Raw genomic sequence first — 17,894 nt, 5'->3', positions numbered from 1 at the left:
CCTGACATAATATTCAATAAAAACGTGTTTTCCTACTTTTTATATGCCATACGGTTAGCATATTTGCTTTTGTGCATAAGTATTATTATTCATTTAGAAATGAAACATTCCTAAAGTACACTAATTTTACTCTGAGAGCTGACTTTGCATTTTATTTATACCTGCTTTATTCATCCTCTAACTTAATCAGAAAGCATTTATGCTTATCTGACTTTGGTCAGCTGAGCTGGCAGTATGAGAGAAGGCTTTGTTTACATTTCTCACTTGATACAATTAAACACTAGATAACATTATATAAAGTTTCCAAGCGGCCAGCTCTGCAGACAGGGAAGCTTCTAAAGCCTGTGTTAACCCTTTGAATGCAGTTCTAGTAAAAAAAACAAAAGAAAAACGCTGGTTGTACATAATATGCTGTAAATAATCTATTAGAGCAAAGTAGAAATGATGGGTTTCATTCCGCTTTAAATATTTTATCTGAAGGCATATGGCTACTTAGTTCTTGTGTCTGGAGGTACATAGCTACTTAAAGTGTACCTGAGATGGGGCCCCTTAAAAAATGTATACATACCTGAGGCTTCCTCCAGTCTGATTGCTCTCTCGTCATCCTCAGTCGCCATCTCCTTCGCCCGCAACTGGCCCCAAAAAAATCCTCCAGTCGGGGCCAGTTGGCACATGCGCAGTCGGGCCACGAGTGCGCTCCCATTGTTGGGAACGTTTTTCACCTGCGCAGTACAGTCCAGGCCACAAAAACGCAGAGGTCTTTCCTGGGCCAATTGCGGAAGAAAGGGGAGTCGGAAGAAGATAGCGTGGGAGCAATCAGGCCGGAAGGGGCTGGAGGAAGCCCCAAGTAGGTATATTTTATTGCTGTGGCCCCATCTCAGGGTCACTTTAAGTTTTGAACAGGGCTGTGGAGTCGGTAGACCGACTCCGACTCCTCCGTTTATGAAACCACTGACAGCGACTTCAGGTACCCAAAATTTCTCCGACTCCTTAGTCTAATACTCACCAGAGCTACGGAGTCGGTACAAAAATCAGCCGACTCCGAATCCTCAGTTAATTAAAACCACCGATACCAACTCCAGGTACCCAAAATTGCTGACTCTGACTCTACAGCCCTAGTTTTGAATACAGGGGTAACCTGGCTACTTAATTCCTTTATGTGGAGGCACATGGCTATTCTGGTATCATATGCTTGGTTGCTTTTCTAGCTGATAAACTGGGAAGCAGAAGGACCTAAATCCAATGCTCTGCCTGTGCCCCGTGTGATCTTATTCTGGCTCTGGCTGCACCAATCACAGGGGGGTTTTCTCATAGAAGATCATTTTTCATATTCTATTTAAAATAACTTTTTTAGCAATTGAAAGGGTAGCAAATTTATTTTCAGTATTTTGTTGCTTGCTGGTGGTTTAAAAGGCATTTCATTGGCAGACTGTGAAAGTCACCTAGGAGAAAACTCAGGAGAAAAAGTTAATTGCATATGGGTTCCGATGAGAAACCATGTAATGCTACACAGGCTCTATACAGAGATCTGAATAAGAATTCTGCCTATCTGTCCAGATAAAAGTGCTTTTACTTCAGTGGATTGCTATATCTGAGACAAAATTGACAACTCTCCTCATAATTACCATACTTACATGATGCATCCAATGGCCCACACATCTGATTTAAAGGAGTGTCCATTCTTGGCAAGGACTTCAGGAGATAAGTAATTTAGGGTGCCACATATCACACTATGAATAGGTAAAAACATTAGCTCATTATTTTGCCTTACATGCATATCTTTTTTTTAAAAAATGAGACATGGAATCTATTCTTACCCTGGGATTTTCTCACACTGGTCCACAGTTGTTGCTAATCCCAGGTCCCCAATTTTTACAACCATGTTCTTGGCAACGAAAAAATTACCTAAAATAACATATTGAACTGTAAACCCTGAATACTAAATTCTTTGTAATACATGAAGTAAAATCCACTGTTTTCTTTTATCGACAATGAAAATATCAAATTTATTGATATTTCTTAATGCTCACATGGCTGGAAGACAAAGTTATTTAGCCCATATCTGAGTTACAAACAGACCCTTTGCCAATTTTAGTGCCTTTCTGTATAATTATTCTAATGTTTTTCAGTCCTGTCCTCCCATATGTCTCATCCCTGCAAATTTCATGAAGAAATAAATCTGAATCAATAGTTGCTGCAAAAACCACTATTATTATTCAGAAACAGCAATCAAAACTTTAAGGCTGGTTTTACACTTGATTTGTGGGATGCGATGCTGTGACCGCAGATATGAGGCTTCATTTGACCCTATGCCATGGTGCTGCGACAAGATCATTTGTATAGGCCTGCCTCCCAGCTAGTGACCTACTCGTTGCTGGGCAAGAAGTACGTCACTGGTATTCCCCTCAGTCTGTGCATGCGCGCCGCGTCACACCGCGCTCCCGTCATGCACACTGCCTGCGTCGCCAATTGACTTGCATTATTGCATAATCCGTGAGGTAGGCACAGCTCATGCCGTAACATGATTCAGCTTTTCCATCGACACTGTGTCGATTTGGACACTTCCAGTCTGTCGCATTGAGTGAAGTGTGCAAGCCTCTGTAGACTTCCATGGTCCTTGCAGTAGGGAAGTGGTAGGGAAGAGTACAGCGGAATGGCGCACAGGGCCTAATTGTGTGCAATACATTCAAGATTCAAGCACTTTATAGTCATTGTGTAACACAACGAAATTACTTTTCATGACAGCCCCACGATGCATATAGGGAACATAGTGATAGTAACAAAGGTAGAAATAGAAGAATTATACAAGTATGCCATGAATTTCAAATAGTCAAACAATGTGTACACAGTGTTCATTATTTTAGAGAGGATACAGAGTTTATCAAGTTTATGGTCAATGGGAAAAAGCTGGTTTTCAGTCTGTTTGTATGTGGATTGATCTAAAACGTCTACCTGATTGAAGGAGCTCAAACAAGGCGATTCCAGGGTGAGTGTTGCTCTTGATAATGTTTTTCGAGCACTGTAAGAACAACGCAGGAGATTTGGGTTTTGCCACCATAGACCGTAATAGGAATTACAGCATTAGCGGCGCTTAGTAAGTAAGTTTGGAGCCGTTAGAAGACGGAGCTGAAGTTACTTTTTAAACACTGTAATTCGGCCTGCAGCAATAGCTGGAAGCCGAATTACATAATTCTCCCCTATCCACGTGGACCTAGAGGGGGAATAGTAATTAACGTCGCCGGGAATTGTGCAGCAGCAGGATAAGCCATATACTGGCTGTATCCTGCGCCCAAGTCTCCCGGCGGCGATTTCATACGTATGCAATGTTTTTGGCCCTTCTCATACAGCGAGCCTTATATAAGAGTTCCTGTGATGGTAGTTCATGGTAGATAATGTCTTCTGCTGTTTTAACAACTCGCTGCAGGGCTTCTCTAGCAGCCTTGGTGCAGCTGTTGTATCAGGACTTCATGCAACTGGTCAAAATGTTTTTTATAGTGCATCTGTAGAAATTAAAAAGCAGCTTCTGTGGAAGGTTAGCACTCCTTAGTTTTCTCAAAAAGTAGAGGTGTTTTTGTGCTTTGCCAGTTACAGCTAAATCATTGTCAGCCCAGGACAGCTACCCTGCGATGGTGACTCCCAATACTTAAAGAGAACCTGAACTGAAAATAAAAAGTCAAAATAAACATACACAGGTCATACTTACCTTCCATGTAGTCTGCTCATCAATCTCTTTCTCCTCTCCTACGTCCTGTTTGTCCACTGTGACCGATGCAATTCTCTGTCCTCCATTTTGAAAATGGCCATTACCCCATGACAGCTTCCCGGTCAGCAAACTGTTAAACTGTAATATCGCCCACTTAAACCACAGGGAAACATGGACATTACCTTGCACATTCAGTTGTAACTGACAGCTGCTGATATATAACTGACAGCAACTGGTATATTTTAGTTCTGACAAAATATTGTCAGAACTGTAAGGGATCACTGTAAGAAGAAAATGGTGAGCTTCTGAGAGGAACTGACGGTGAGGTTAGTATGTAATATTCATTTGCAGCTAGGTCATGTGTTTATTTTAAATAATTTTACTCAGTTCAGGTTCCCTTTAAAGCTGCAAAACTCTCTCCACAGCCTCTGCATTAATCATTATTGGAAAGTGATTGGTCTTTTTGGTGGTCCTAAAGTCCAGAAGAACTTCTTTAGTCTTTTTTGCATTTAATAACAGTTGTTAATGTCACAGCATGCAGTCAGGTCATGTGCTTTCTGATTCTGCTGTTCCACCTGAGATATACATACAGTATATATTTCTTGTGCATAGTAGTAAGTTTGATTTGTTAAATGCGTTTAGGGATGATCCAGGGGCATAACTAGGCCCCACCGGGCCCCCCTGCAGAATTTCAGAGCGGGCCCCTCCCCTGCCCTGGGGCCCGCTCGGGGCCGTTTTGTGGGGGCTGGAGGGGTGGCAGCATGAGGGGAAAGCCTTGGCCACAGTCGGCGGGGAGAGGGGAAGTTCCCCCCTCTCCCTCACCTCGGGGCTCTCCCCTCCAGCTAGTTACAGTGTGTGGACAGCGGGCAGATACATACCTTCTTCCGTGCGTTCCATCGCAGACTTCTCGCTCTAGCGGCTGACGTCACTTTCGGAAGTGACGTCAGCCGCTAGAGCAAGAAGTCTGCGATCGAACGCACGGAAGAAAGTATGTATCTGCCCGTATCTGCCCACACGCTGTAACTAGCTGGAGGGGAGCGCAGAGGGGAGAGCCCCGAGGTGAGGGAGAGGGGGGGAACTTCCCCTCTCCCCGCCGACTGTGGCCAAGGCTTTCATCTCATGCTGCCACCCCTCCAGCCCCCACAAAACGGCCACGAGCGGGCCCCAGGGGGGCGGGGGGTCGAGCCCCCCCGCGGGCGCAGGGGCTGCAGGGCCTATTGTTACGCCACTGGGATGATCAATGACATGCAAATTATTCTGTATTGATTCAGAATTATGCAAATTTTCTTTGCAAATGTATGCAGCTTGAACATTTACTAATCAAATTCAACCTTGATGGGATTCGATTGGTCCATTTTCAAGCTACATACATTTGCATAGGCAATTTGCATAACTCGGAACTGACATACAATGGAAGCCTCTCTACCATCCCTTTTAAGACAGTGTCCAAGAACACACCAACCTTTTCAAGTAGACTACCCACAGTTTAGATGGGATTACATATAAAATTTGGAAACAAAAATGACCCAACATCATAAAATGGTATTCTCTGTCTGAATTAAGATCCCACTCCTTCCCTATCTTTCATCTAAACCATATCCTGATAAGGATTTTTGGTAGTTTTGTATAAAATGCTTTGTCTCCCAGCTGTTTGCCTCATTTAAATAAAGGTTTTTGCTCCACAGGACCACATTGACAACTTGTTGCTGGGGCAAATAACAATGTCATCATGCTGAAGCAGCTAAAGAATCCTGTCTTTCTCCAACAGTGAGATTGTCACTGAACCATGCCAATCCAAACTGTTAAAAAACTCTGATCGCAAACACATTTTAAATTTAAAATACATATAACATGTATGTTTGTCTTGCAGTAAAATGCACTATAAATTAATTTTTCGTATTTCAAAGTCACTTAATGTATGTTGTAAAATCTGACAGAACGGACAGGTTTTGGACTAGTCCATCGCCTTATGGGGGATTCTTCATTACCGTCGTTTTTTTTTTCTTCTAAAGTGCTTACTGAACAGCAGTTGCTCAGTCCAACTGCCAAAATAGTAAATCTGTCACATTTTTACTGCCTAATGTAAGTAACCGCAACACAGGAGAAAAGTAATTTATACTGAATTTTACTCTGGGAGAAATGTATTTCTTATAAATATGCGTAGACATGTATTTTTAATCTTTGTTTTTTGTGTCATAGTGGTCCTTTAAGGCACACCAAATGTATCCTTACTTTGTCATAGTGGTGGGGCTTATGTGAACAAATGATCCTGAGAGCTATGCCGACGGTAGCCTAGCTACTGGTAGGGCCTCCCTAGCCGCCCACGTCAAAGGTGATGTTCCAGGCTAAACAGAATACCCTGGTCCTCCAAGTCTGGGGGCTGGGCAATAGGCTAACAACCTGTTCCCACTTATTTGTTATGAAACCTTCAGAGAAGCCTCAGAAATAAATGGGGATTAACAGCAATCATCTTAGGCAATGGAATATAGAACTCGCAATTGGATCATGGATTGTAAGAACATGAATTGCCCCCGGAGCACTGACAAATCTACTGAAAGAACTTAAAGATTACAAGAAAAGACAACACAAATAACCTTTATATTGAACTTTTCTCCTGGCAAAGAGTTCTGAGTAGCCTTTGTGGTGGATAATGAGTTAAAAGTTGTAACATAATTGACTTTCAAGCAGTAGACGAAAAAATCTGAAAGATTAGAATAAAGTCAAAAGTTTGCAATATATGGTAACCATTATAAATATACACTGCCTTACAGAGGATAAGAACCAAGTCCTAATGCTAGGTGCACATGATATAATTTTCTGTTAGACTTACCTGCCAGATTGATTTTTTCCAACATGTTCAATCTTAATTTTGATCAATTTTCCGATCGATTTCCATAGAAGTGAACTGAAATCGATGGGAAAATCGATCCAAATCAGGATTGGACATGTTGGAAAAAATCGATCTGGCAGGTAAATCTGACAGAAAATTGTATCGTGTGTACCTAGCATAAAAGACTCTTTTCTGGAAAACTTGAACAGGTCTATAACAGTAGTCCCAAAAATGACATAAAAATGGTAGTAGGTGATATGAATGCTAAGATCGGGAAGGAGAAAGAATAAAGAGAAATAATAGGTAATCATAGTCTCCATGATGAAACAAATGAAAATGGAGAAAGGGTGATACATTTTGCAACAAGTTTAACATAATAATAAGTTCCACCCACTTCCCACATCATAATATACATAAAGGCAATTGGGTGTCACTCGACGGATCAACAGTCAACCAAATTGAGCGCTACAAGCATTCTGGATGTTAGATCAAGAAGAGGTGCGTCATTTGGGGCAGGACATTTTCTTGTACAAATAAAATTCAGATATAAAGTAAGTAGGCAATCCCAAACAAACCGCAATGTAATGAAAATTTTAGAAAAACTAAAAGTGCTCTAGGGGAAATTGCTCCCAGGGCAAGTGTCGAAGAATATACCTGCCCCCCTGTATACATAGCCATATAGTGGCTGGATAGTGTACTGGTTAAGGGCACTGCCTTTGACATGGGAGACCAGGGTTTGAATCCTGGCTAGGGTCAGTACCTATTCAGTAACAAGTTCAAGGCAAGACTCTCTAACACTGCAGGGTGGCCTATTGAGCGCGTCCCAGTGGCTGCAGCTCTTAAGCGCTTTGAGTCTGACAGGACAAAAAGCACTATACAATAGTTCAGATTATTAGATAAATAACAAAAATACGCCCCCGAAAAAATATAGTACAGGGAGAGCCCCCTTCCTTCTCCCAAACACAATATAGGTAGCCAGAGCCCTCCCCCCCACAAACAATATAGGCAGCCAGTGTTCCCCCTTCCCACCCCCACGCACAATATCGTCCAGCCAGTGCACCCTTCCTTCCCCATACACAATACAGTCAGCCAGAGCCCCCTTCCCACAATATAAGAAGCCAGAGCCCCCCTTCTTCTCCTACACACAATATAGACAGCCAGAGCCCCCACCCTTTCCCACCCCCACATACACTATAAGGAGCCAGTGTTCCCCCTTTCCACCCCCCACACACAATATACTCCAGCCAGAGCCCCCCTCCTTCCCCATACACAATATAGGCAGCCAAAGCCCCCTCCTTCCTCCACACTTACACTATAAGGAGCCAGTGTTCCCCCTTCTCACCCTCACACACAATATAGTCCATCCAGAGCCCCCCTCCTTCTCCACACCAACACACAATATGGGCAGCCAAAGCCCCCTCCTTCCCCCATACACAATATAGGCAGTCCGAGCCTCCACCCCTCCCCCCCCCCCCCACACACAATGTAGGCAGCCAGAGCCCCACCTTCCCACCACTACACAATATAAGGAGCAAGAGCCCCCACCCCACACAATTGTATTGTGAACCTATAGGTAATATATTTTACAGAGCTGCATCAATCCAACATACTGTATATACAGCCTGTTTTAGACTTTATTGTCCTCATCAGTTCATGGCATGGATTAATATGGCTCTGTGGAATAAATATGCTGAGTCCCATCCCATAGAGCAATATCAATCCAAATCATGCACTGATGAGGGTCAGAAAGTCAGAGGTTAACCACTTCCCGACCGCCTAACGCACAGAGGCGGCCGGGAAGTGGAGCCCTGAAGGACCGGCTCACCCACAGAGGCGGCGGTCCATTTAAGGGCATGGGCGGAGCGATCGCGTCATCCGTGACGCGATCCTCTGCCGGCGCCTGTCACTGCTCGCCCGCCGCAACATCCCGCCGGCTATACGGAAGCGCCGGCGGGATGTTAACCCCGCGATCGCCGCATACAAAGTGTATAATACACTTTGTAATGTTTACAAAGTGTATTATACAGGCTGCCTCCTGCCCTGGTGGTCCCAGTGTCCGAGGGACCACCAGGGCAGGCTGCAGCCACCCTAGTCTGCACCCAAGCACACTGATTTCTCCCCCCCCTGCCCCAGATCGCCCACAGCACCCCTCAGACCCCCCCCCTGCCCACCCCCCAGACCCCTGTTTGCACCCAATCACCCCCCTAATCACCCATCAATCACTCCCTGTCACTATCTGTCAACGCTATTTTTTTTTAATCTCCCCCCCTGCCCACTGCCCCCTCCTGATCACCCCCCCACCCCTCAGACCCCCCCCCCCCCCCCGTGTACTGTATGCATCTATCCCCCCTGATCACCTGTCAATCACCTGTCAATCACCCGTCAATCACCCCTGTCACTGCCACCCATCAATCAGCCCCTAACCTGCCCCTTGCGGGCAATCTGATCACCCACCCACACCAATAGATTGCCCGCAGATCCGACATCAGATCACCACCCAAACGCAGTGTTTAAATCTATTCTCTCCTCTAAACACCCACTAATTACCCATCAATCACCCATCAATCACCCCCTATCACCACCTGTCACTGTTACCCATCAGATCAGACCCTAATCTGCCCCTTGCAGGCACCCAATCACCCGCCTACACGCTCAGATTGCCCTCAGACCCCCCCTTATCAATTCGCCAGTGCAATATTTACATCTGTTCTTCCCTGTAATAACCCACTGATCACCTGTCAATCACCCATCAATCACCCCCTGTCACTGCCACCCATCAATCACCCCCTGTCACTGCCACCCATCAATCAGCCCCTAACCTGCCCCTTGCGGGCAATCTGATCACCCATCCACACCAATAGATCGCCCGCAGATCCGACATCAGATCACCACCCAAACGCAGTGTTTACATCTATTCTCTCCTCTAAACACCCACTAATTACCCATCAATCACCCCCTATCACCACCTGTCACTGTTACCCATCAGATCAGACCCTAATCTGCCCCTTGCGGGCACCCAATCACCCGCCTACACGCTCAGATTGCCCTCAGACCCCCCCCTTATCAATTCGCTAGGGCATTATTTACATCTGTCCTTCCCTGTAATAACCCACTGATCACCTGTCAATCACCTGTCACTGCCACCCATCAATCACCCCCTGTCACTGCCACCCAATCACCCCCTGGCACTGCCACCCATCAATCACCCCCTGTCACTGCCACTCATCAATCAGCCCCTAACCTGCCCCTTGCGGGCAATCTGATCACCCACCCACACCAATAGTTCGCCCGCAGATCCGACGTCAGATCACCTCCCAAGGGCAGTGTTTATATCTGTTCTCTACCCTAAACACCCACTAATTACCCATCAATCACCCCATGTCACTGCTACCTATCAGATTAGACCCCTATCTGCCCCTAGGGCACTCAATCACCCGCCCACACCCTCAGAATGCCCTCAGGCCCCAGCCCTGATCACCTCGCCAGTGCATTGCTTGCATCTATTCCCCCCTCTAATCACACCTTGAGACACCCATCAATCACCTCCTGTCACCCCCTAGCACACCTACCCATCAGATCAGGCCCTAATTTGCCCCGTGTGGGCTCCTGATCACTCGGCCAAACCTTCAGATCCCCCTCAGACCCCCTTCCGATCACCTCCCCAGTGCATTGATTGCATCTATTTTCCCCTCTAACCACCCCCTGAGACACCCATCAATCACCTCCTGTCACCCCCCTAGCACTCCTATCCATCAGATCAGGCCCAATACAACCTGTCATCTAAAAGGCCACCCTGCATATGACCGGTTCCACAAAATTCGCCCCCTCATAGACCACCTGTCATCAAAATTTGCAGATGCTTATACCCCTGAACAGTCATTTTGAGACATTTGGTTTCCAGACTACTCACGGTTTTGGGCCCGTAAAATGCCAGGGCGGTATAGGAACCCCAGAAACGGACCCCATTTTAGAAAAAAAGACACCCCAATGTATTCTGTTAGGTGTATGACGAGTTCATAGAAGATTTTATTTTTTGTCAAAAGTTAGCGGAAATTGATTTTTTTTTTTTTCACAAAGTGTCATTTTTCACTAACTTGTGACAAAAAATAAAATCTTCTATGAACTCGCCATACACCTAACGGAATACCTTGGGGTGTCTTCTTTCTAAAATGGGGTCACTTGTGGGGTTCCTATACTGCCCTGGCATTTTAGGGGCCCTAAACCGTGAGGAGTAGTCTAGAAAACAAATGCCTCAAAATGACCTGTGATTAGGACGTTGGGCCCCTTAGCGCACCTAGGCTGCAAAAAAGTGTCACACATGTGGTATCGCCGTACTCAGGAGAAGTAGTATAATGTGTTTTGGGGTGTATTTTTACACATACCCATGCTGGGTGGGAGAAATACCGCTGTAAATGGACAATTGTGTGTAAAAAAAAATCAAACAATTGTCATTTACAGAGGTATTTCTCCCACCCAGCATGGGTATGTGTAAAAATACACCCCAAAACACATTATACTACATCTCCCGAGTACGGCGATACCACATGATTGGCACTTTTTTGCAGCCTAACTGCGCTAAGGGGCCCAAAGTCCAATGAGTACCTTTAGGATTTCACAGGTCATTTTTGTTTCAAGACTACTCCTCACGGTTTAGGGCCCCTAAAATGCCAGGGCAGTATAGGAACCCCACAAATGACCCCATTCTAGAAAGAAGACACCCAAACGTATTCCGTTAGGAGTATGGTGAGTTCATAGAAGATTTTATTTTTTGTCACAAGTTAGCGGAAAATGACACACTGTGAAAAAAAAAAACAATTAAAATCAATTTCCGCTAACTTGTGACAAAAAAATAAAAACTTCTATGAACTCACCATACTCCTAACAGAATACCTTGGGGTGTCTTCTTTCTAAAATGGGGTCATTAGTGGGGTTCCTATACTGCCCTGGCATTTTAGGGGCCCTAAACCGTGAGGAGTAGTCTTGAAACAAAAATGACCTGGGAAATCCTAAAGGTACTCATTGGACTTTGGGCCCTTTAGCGCAGTTAGGGTGCAAAAAAGTGCCACACATGTGGTATCGCCGTACTCGGGAGAAGTAGTACAATGTGTTTTGGGGTGTATTTTTACACATACCCATGCTGGGTGGGAGAAATACCGCTGTAAATGGACAATTGTGTGTAAAAAAATCAAAAGATTGTCATTTACAGAGGTGTTTCTCCCACCCAGCATGGGTATGTGTAAAAATACACCCCAAAACACATTGTACTACTTCTCCCGAGTACGGCGATACCACATGTGTGGCACTTTTTTGCACCCTAACTGCGCTAAAGGGCCCAAAGTCCAATGAGTACCTTTAGGATTTCACAGGTCATTTTGAGAAATTTCGTTTCAAGACTACTTCTCACGGTTTAGGGCCCCTAAAATGCCAGGGCAGTATAGGAACCCCACAAATGACCCCATTTTAGAAAGAAGACACCCCAAGGTATTCCGTTAGTAGTATGGCGAGTTCATAGAAGATTTTATTTTTTGTCACAAGTTAGCGGAAATTGATTTTAATTGTGTTTTTTCACAAAGTGTCATTTTCCGCTAACTTGTGACAAAAAATAAAATCTTCTATGAACTCACCATACTCCTAACGGAATACCTTGGGGTGTCTTCTTTCTAAAATGGGGTCATTTGTGGGGTTCCTATACTGCCCTGGCATTTTAGGGGCCCTAAACCGTGAGGAGTAGTCTTGAAACGAAATTTCTCAAAATGACCTGTGAAATCCTAAAGGTGCTCATTGGACTTTGAACCCCTTAGCGCAGTTAGGGTGCAAAAAAGTGCCACACATGTGGTATTGCCGTACTCAGGAGAAGTAGTATAATGTGTTTTGGGGTGTATTTTTACACATACCCATGCTGAGTGGGAGAAAGATCTCTGTAAATGGACAATTGTGTGTAAAAAAAATTAACAAATTGTCATTTACAGAGATATTTCTCCCACCCAGCATGGGTATGTGTAAAAATACACCCCAAAACACATTATACTACTTCTCCTGAGTACGGCAATACCACATGTGTGGCACTTTTTTGCAGCCTAACTGCGCTAAGGGGTTCAAAGTCCAATGAGCACCTTTAGGCTTTACAGGGGTGCTTACAATTTAGCACCCCCCAAAATGTCAGGACAGTAAACACACCCCACAAATGACCCCATTTTGGAAAGTAGACCCTTCAAGGTATTCAGAGAGGGGCATGGTGAGTCCGTGGCAGATTTCATTTTTTTTGTCGCAAGTTAGAAGAAATGGAAACTTTTTTTTTTTTTTTGGTCACAAAGTGTCATTTTCCGCTTACTTGTGACAAAAAAATAATATCTTCTATGAACTCACTATGCCTCTCAGTGAATACTTTGGGATGTCTTCTTTCCAAAATGGGGTCATTTGGGGGGTATTTATACTATCCTGGAATTCTAGCCCCTCATGAAACATGACAGGGGGTCAGAAAAGTCATAGATGCTTGAAAATGGGAAAATTCACTTTTTGCACCATAGTTTGTAAACGCTATAACTTTTACCCAAACCAATAAATATACACTGAATGGGTTTTTTTTTTATCAAAAACATGTTTGTCCACATTTTTCGCGCTGCATGCATACAGAAATTTTACTTTATTTGAAAACTGTCAGCACAGAAAGTTAAAAAAATCATTTTTTTTGCCAAAATTCATGTCTTTTTTGATGAATATAATAAAAAGTAAAAATCGCAGGAGCAATCAAATAGCACCAAAAGAAAGCTTTATTAGTGACAAGAAAAGGAGCCAAAATTCATTTAGGTGGTAGGTTGTATGAGCGAGCAATAAACCGTGAAAGCTGCAGTGGTCTGAATGGAAAAAAAGTGACCGGTCCTTAAGGGGTAGAAAGCCCTAGGTCCTCAAGTGGTTAAGATGGATAGACCGCATATGTGAAGCTATGAACATGTCTATGCAACAGCTTAAAGAGACACTGACTGACAGAGACATCTGGCGTGCAGATGTATATATGGTCACGAAGAATCGGAGGCAACTAAACGAATGAGGTGGAGGGGGGAGAACGGCTTTCGTGTGACTAACATCTCTGATTTTAGAGACTGAGATTGTTGCAGCCAGCTGAGGGCGACCTGGATTGTCTGCTCTGGGAAACAGAAAATGAAACACCTCACAGATGTTCTAACACCTTTCCACACTTTTAAAAATGGCATGTTTATTTGTGTCTGTGCCCTATCAGAGAGATTCAATCTCACTTCCTGTTTTCAGTTACCCTGTCAGTGAAATAGGAACTGTGGGGTAACGGCTTTCAGCTGGGATGCAGACAGAAGGGAAAACCTGTCAGAGGTTCTGACTCTAACCAAATTCCAAGCATACATTCCTGGCACTTACATACATACACAGTATGTAATGTTACTTGCAGCCGGATTTGCATTATAACGGTATGTCTAAAAGCATATGTTTTTGCAGATAGTCTGCATGATCAAAAGTATCCCTACAAGCTTCCCTGAAGACAGACGTATTGGATCATGTAACTAGAAGACATGACATGGAGTTCTGAAACGATTGCCAAAAACGGCTATGCTAAGTAACTGTCTGAGTTTTATTTTTGTAGCTTCTAGAATTACCAATGTGTGTATAAAAGTACAAAGGACCACATGGTTCACTCAAGGGCCAAATGCAATCTGAGCTAACCTTCAGTAAAAAAAATATGTGTAATAATAGCAAATACTATCAGTTTGCTTTATTTTAAGACTCACTATCTTCAACATTGTGTATAATTTCTGCTTAAGTTTAGCCACTGCATTAATAGAAATCCAACATGACATCACCATGAAGTCATCTGTCGGAGCTGCTTTCCCATGGACATCTAAAATCAGCTTATGTGCAATTCATAATAGACTGAAGAAATAAGTGTGTTGTATAAAGATCTTTTAACGCGAATCAAGGTTTATAAACTAGATACAACAATTATACCTAATAAATATCCTACATAATTACTTATTAGCTTTAAAGGGAATGTCCTAGGAAAACAAAAACAAAAAGCTCAATTTACCCGGGGCTTCTTCCCGCCCCTGGCAGCCAATAAGCCTCTCGCCGCAGCTCCGTTGTCCTGGGATCGGCATCCACTGCGTCTGTGCAAGTGCACGGCCACGTCGCACGCGATTGTGGTCATGTGGCTTGAAGCATTCTGCGCAGGCGCTGAAATACTGCGCTTGAGCAGAATGCTTCACACCACGTGAGCACGGTTTTGAGGTCGGCATCTGAAACGGAGGGGACTCTGGGACACTGGAGCTGCGGTGAGGGACATATCGGCTCCCAGGGGCTGGAGGAAGCCCCGGGTAAGTAGAGGTTTTTTTTGGTTTCCTCTGATGTTTCCTTTAAATTAAACTAAATTTAAAAACTTTTTGAATAGGCATGAAACTAAAAATTTAAATTCTGCTCTAAATCATTAAACACAGCAACAAATGAATAAAAAATATCCCAAAGAATATTTAAGGTGTCCATACATTAAGCGATTTGGGGGCCTATTGACCATACGATTCAATAATTATTATCGGATTGGATGAAAATCAGTGCCGCAACAAGCATGCCCGGTCGACGATTCGACCGATTTTGGGCTGAAAATGATTAAATGTATCGATCAGACATGCTGGGATTTCTTGGGCCGATATGGTCAATCGTGTGTGCGGTGGTAACAGCATGCAATATAGGGAGTGACGAACGTGATGGTACCCATCACACCTAAAGTATGACATAGCATGCAATAAAAACCTGTTCCCTAACTCTATTTTTATTAGCCTTGTTCCAAAGTTATGTCAACTGTGTGAAAAAACACAATTCTCCTGCAGGTCCCAGTACATTTAGCGCTGGCAGTAGTTGTTCTGCATGATTACCTCTCATAATGTTCAGCAAGAGGGAGGTGTACATGCATGAAACAAATACAGTATTCTATTGCTTAGGATCATTGCAGCGCGTACGTTAAAAAGGGGCGCTGGGAAAAAAGGGCGCCGGGTTTTTAACGATAAGCATGGATAACGTTTAAAAATGTATTGTACTGTATTTCGTTTAAAATTAATGTTTTATAAAGTTATAAATCATTAAATAATGTGCATTAAATCGGCAATTGTAAAAACGTTAATCTTTCGTTTAAATAGTGAAACGTATAATAACGTTTAAAAAAAAAATTACTAAGTAACCCTCCCTGTACCTACCCCTCACCCCTAGACCCCCCTGTTGATGCCTAAACCTAAGACCCCCCCTGTTGGTGCCTAAGTAACCCTCCCTGTACCTACCCCTAACCCCTAGACCCCCCTGTTAGTGCCTAAACCTAAGACCCCCCTGTTGGTGCCTAAACCTAAGACCCCCCTGTTAGTGCCTAAACCTAAGACCCCCCTGTTGGTGCCTAAACCTAAGACCCCCCTGTTGGTGCCTAAACCTAAGACCCCCTGTTGGTGCCTAAACCTAAGACCCCCCTGTTGGTGCCTAAACCTAAGACCCCCCTTTTGGTGCCTAAACCTAAGACCCCCTGTTGGTGCCTAAACCTAAGACCCCCCTGTTGGTGCCTAAACCTAAGACCCCCCTGTTGGTGCCTAAACCTAAGACCCCCTGTTGGTGCCTAAACCTAAGACCCCCCTGTTGGTGCCTAAACCTAAGACCCCCCTTTTGGTGCCTAAACCTAAGACCCCCTGTTGGTGCCTAAACCTAAGACCCCCCTGTTGGTGCCTAAACCTAAGACCCCCCTGTTGGTTTTTTCGTTTAAAAATAATGTAAAAAAAAAAAAAAAAAAATGTACTGTTTTTCGTTTAAAAATAATGTAAAAAAAAAATATTGTACTGTTTTTCGTTTAAAAATAATATTTAAAAATGTATAAATCATTAAATAATGTGTAATCATGAGAAGCAGTAATAAAACATTAAGTCTCCGGGCGCCGCTTTTAAAACGTTATTTTTCTCCGGCGCCCTTTTTTCCTATCGGGCGCCCATTAAACGATATTTATTATAGGAGTGAATGGCGGCGCCCGATTTGTCCACTAGCCTCAGGCGCCCGAATTTACTGTTACCCATTGCAGCTGGTAACTTGTTGAGTGATTTGTTTACATAGGAAATAGAAATGTATCTTCTCATCTTTAAACAGCAAAGAAAATCTCCCCACAGTGGGGACAGCTGAGTACAGTGTGGTACTATTGGGGGAAAACAAAAGTAAGCATTGTAACCATTTCAAGTACTTTGACCAATCTGTTGGAGTAAAGAGGTAATCCTGTAACCATTTCAGCCTGCGGGTATTTTTCACCTTGTGGACAAGAGGAATTTTCACCTGTCAGCGCTTCTACCTTTCATTCCCCAATAACTTTATCACTACTTATCACAGCGAAATGATCTATACCTTGTTTTTTCTGCCACCAATTAGGCTTTCTTTGGGGGGGGGGGGGGGGGGGTAAATTATGCTAAGAATTATTTTATTCTAAATGCATTATAATGGGAATAATAAGAAAAAAGTTGAAAAATGCATTATTTTTTTAGTTTTCAGCTATTACAGTTTTAAAATAATTCATGCTACCATAATTCAAATCCACACATTTTATTTGGCCATTTGTCCCGGCTATTGCAACGTTAAAATTATACCCCTAGTGTAATGTATGGTGACAATATTTTATTTGGAAATAGAGGTGCATTTTTTCAGTTTTACATCCATCACTAATTTTTTGCCCATTATTTATTAATTATATGCCCTCTTGACATAGATAATAATTAATTTTTATTCCCCAAAGTCAGTAGGTGTGTTTTACTATTTGGCCACAAGATGTCCCTGCTGAGCAAAAATCCCATTAGCCTACAATGTACGCTAATTGGGATACAATGTATCACTACAATGTAACCAGGGAAGTGACATAGGCTTACATTGGAAGCCTCTAATCCCATTGCCGGCACAGAGATTATGAATGGGAACATTGTTTCCATTCATGAAATTAACGATCGGGTGGCGGAAACCGGCGGAAATCACAGCGGGAGAAAACAGTGAACAAAAACAGTGTTTATTCTGGGCGGACATGCTCGGATTTGCACAGGGGACTTTTGTCCCCTGCAGCCAATCCCCCCTGCTAGAAGCAGCAGCGCGATTGCAGGCATCTGCACGCACGATCGCCTGCAGACCCCGCAAACTGCAGGGACATGACTAGCGCGTCCCTGAGGCTCTAGCTGCTGCCGCTGTGGACGTAAAGCTCACGTCCGTGCGGCTGAAATGGGTAATTTTGTTTCAATGACCTTTCCTTTGGTGCTGCAATGGGTGGGGGTGTAAGGGCAGCAATGATATTTGAAGAAAAAAACATTACAATTGTAGAATGCCATTAAGAGTTTCTGGCCC

The 17,894-nt window shown here is 43.7% G+C and overlaps 1 protein-coding gene across 4 annotated transcripts in view; it reads right to left on the bottom strand.

Annotated features, from left to right (window-relative positions):
• The window catches only part of LOC137549155 (serine/threonine-protein kinase PLK2-like), a 201,060-nt gene that overhangs the window by 84,667 nt on the left and 98,499 nt on the right, over positions 1–17,894 (bottom strand). For all 4 annotated transcript variants that reach the window (XR_011026787.1, XM_068271186.1, XM_068271187.1 and 1 more), the window contains exons 6-7: positions 1,818–1,905; positions 1,635–1,730 (exon numbers count right to left, since the gene is read on the bottom strand). Coding sequence is in view for 3 of the 4 variants with exons in the window: in XM_068271186.1 (XP_068127287.1) it covers positions 1,635–1,730; positions 1,818–1,905 (184 nt within the window). In the remaining variant the exon portion in view is untranslated. The remainder of the gene's footprint in view (positions 1–1,634; positions 1,731–1,817; positions 1,906–17,894) is intronic.

Source organism: Hyperolius riggenbachi, chromosome 1, assembly GCF_040937935.1.
Source record: "Hyperolius riggenbachi isolate aHypRig1 chromosome 1, aHypRig1.pri, whole genome shotgun sequence".
Taxonomy (NCBI): domain Eukaryota; kingdom Metazoa; phylum Chordata; class Amphibia; order Anura; family Hyperoliidae; genus Hyperolius; species Hyperolius riggenbachi.
Note: the sequence above shows the minus strand (reverse complement) of the source record. Positions and strands in the feature narration are given on the sequence as shown.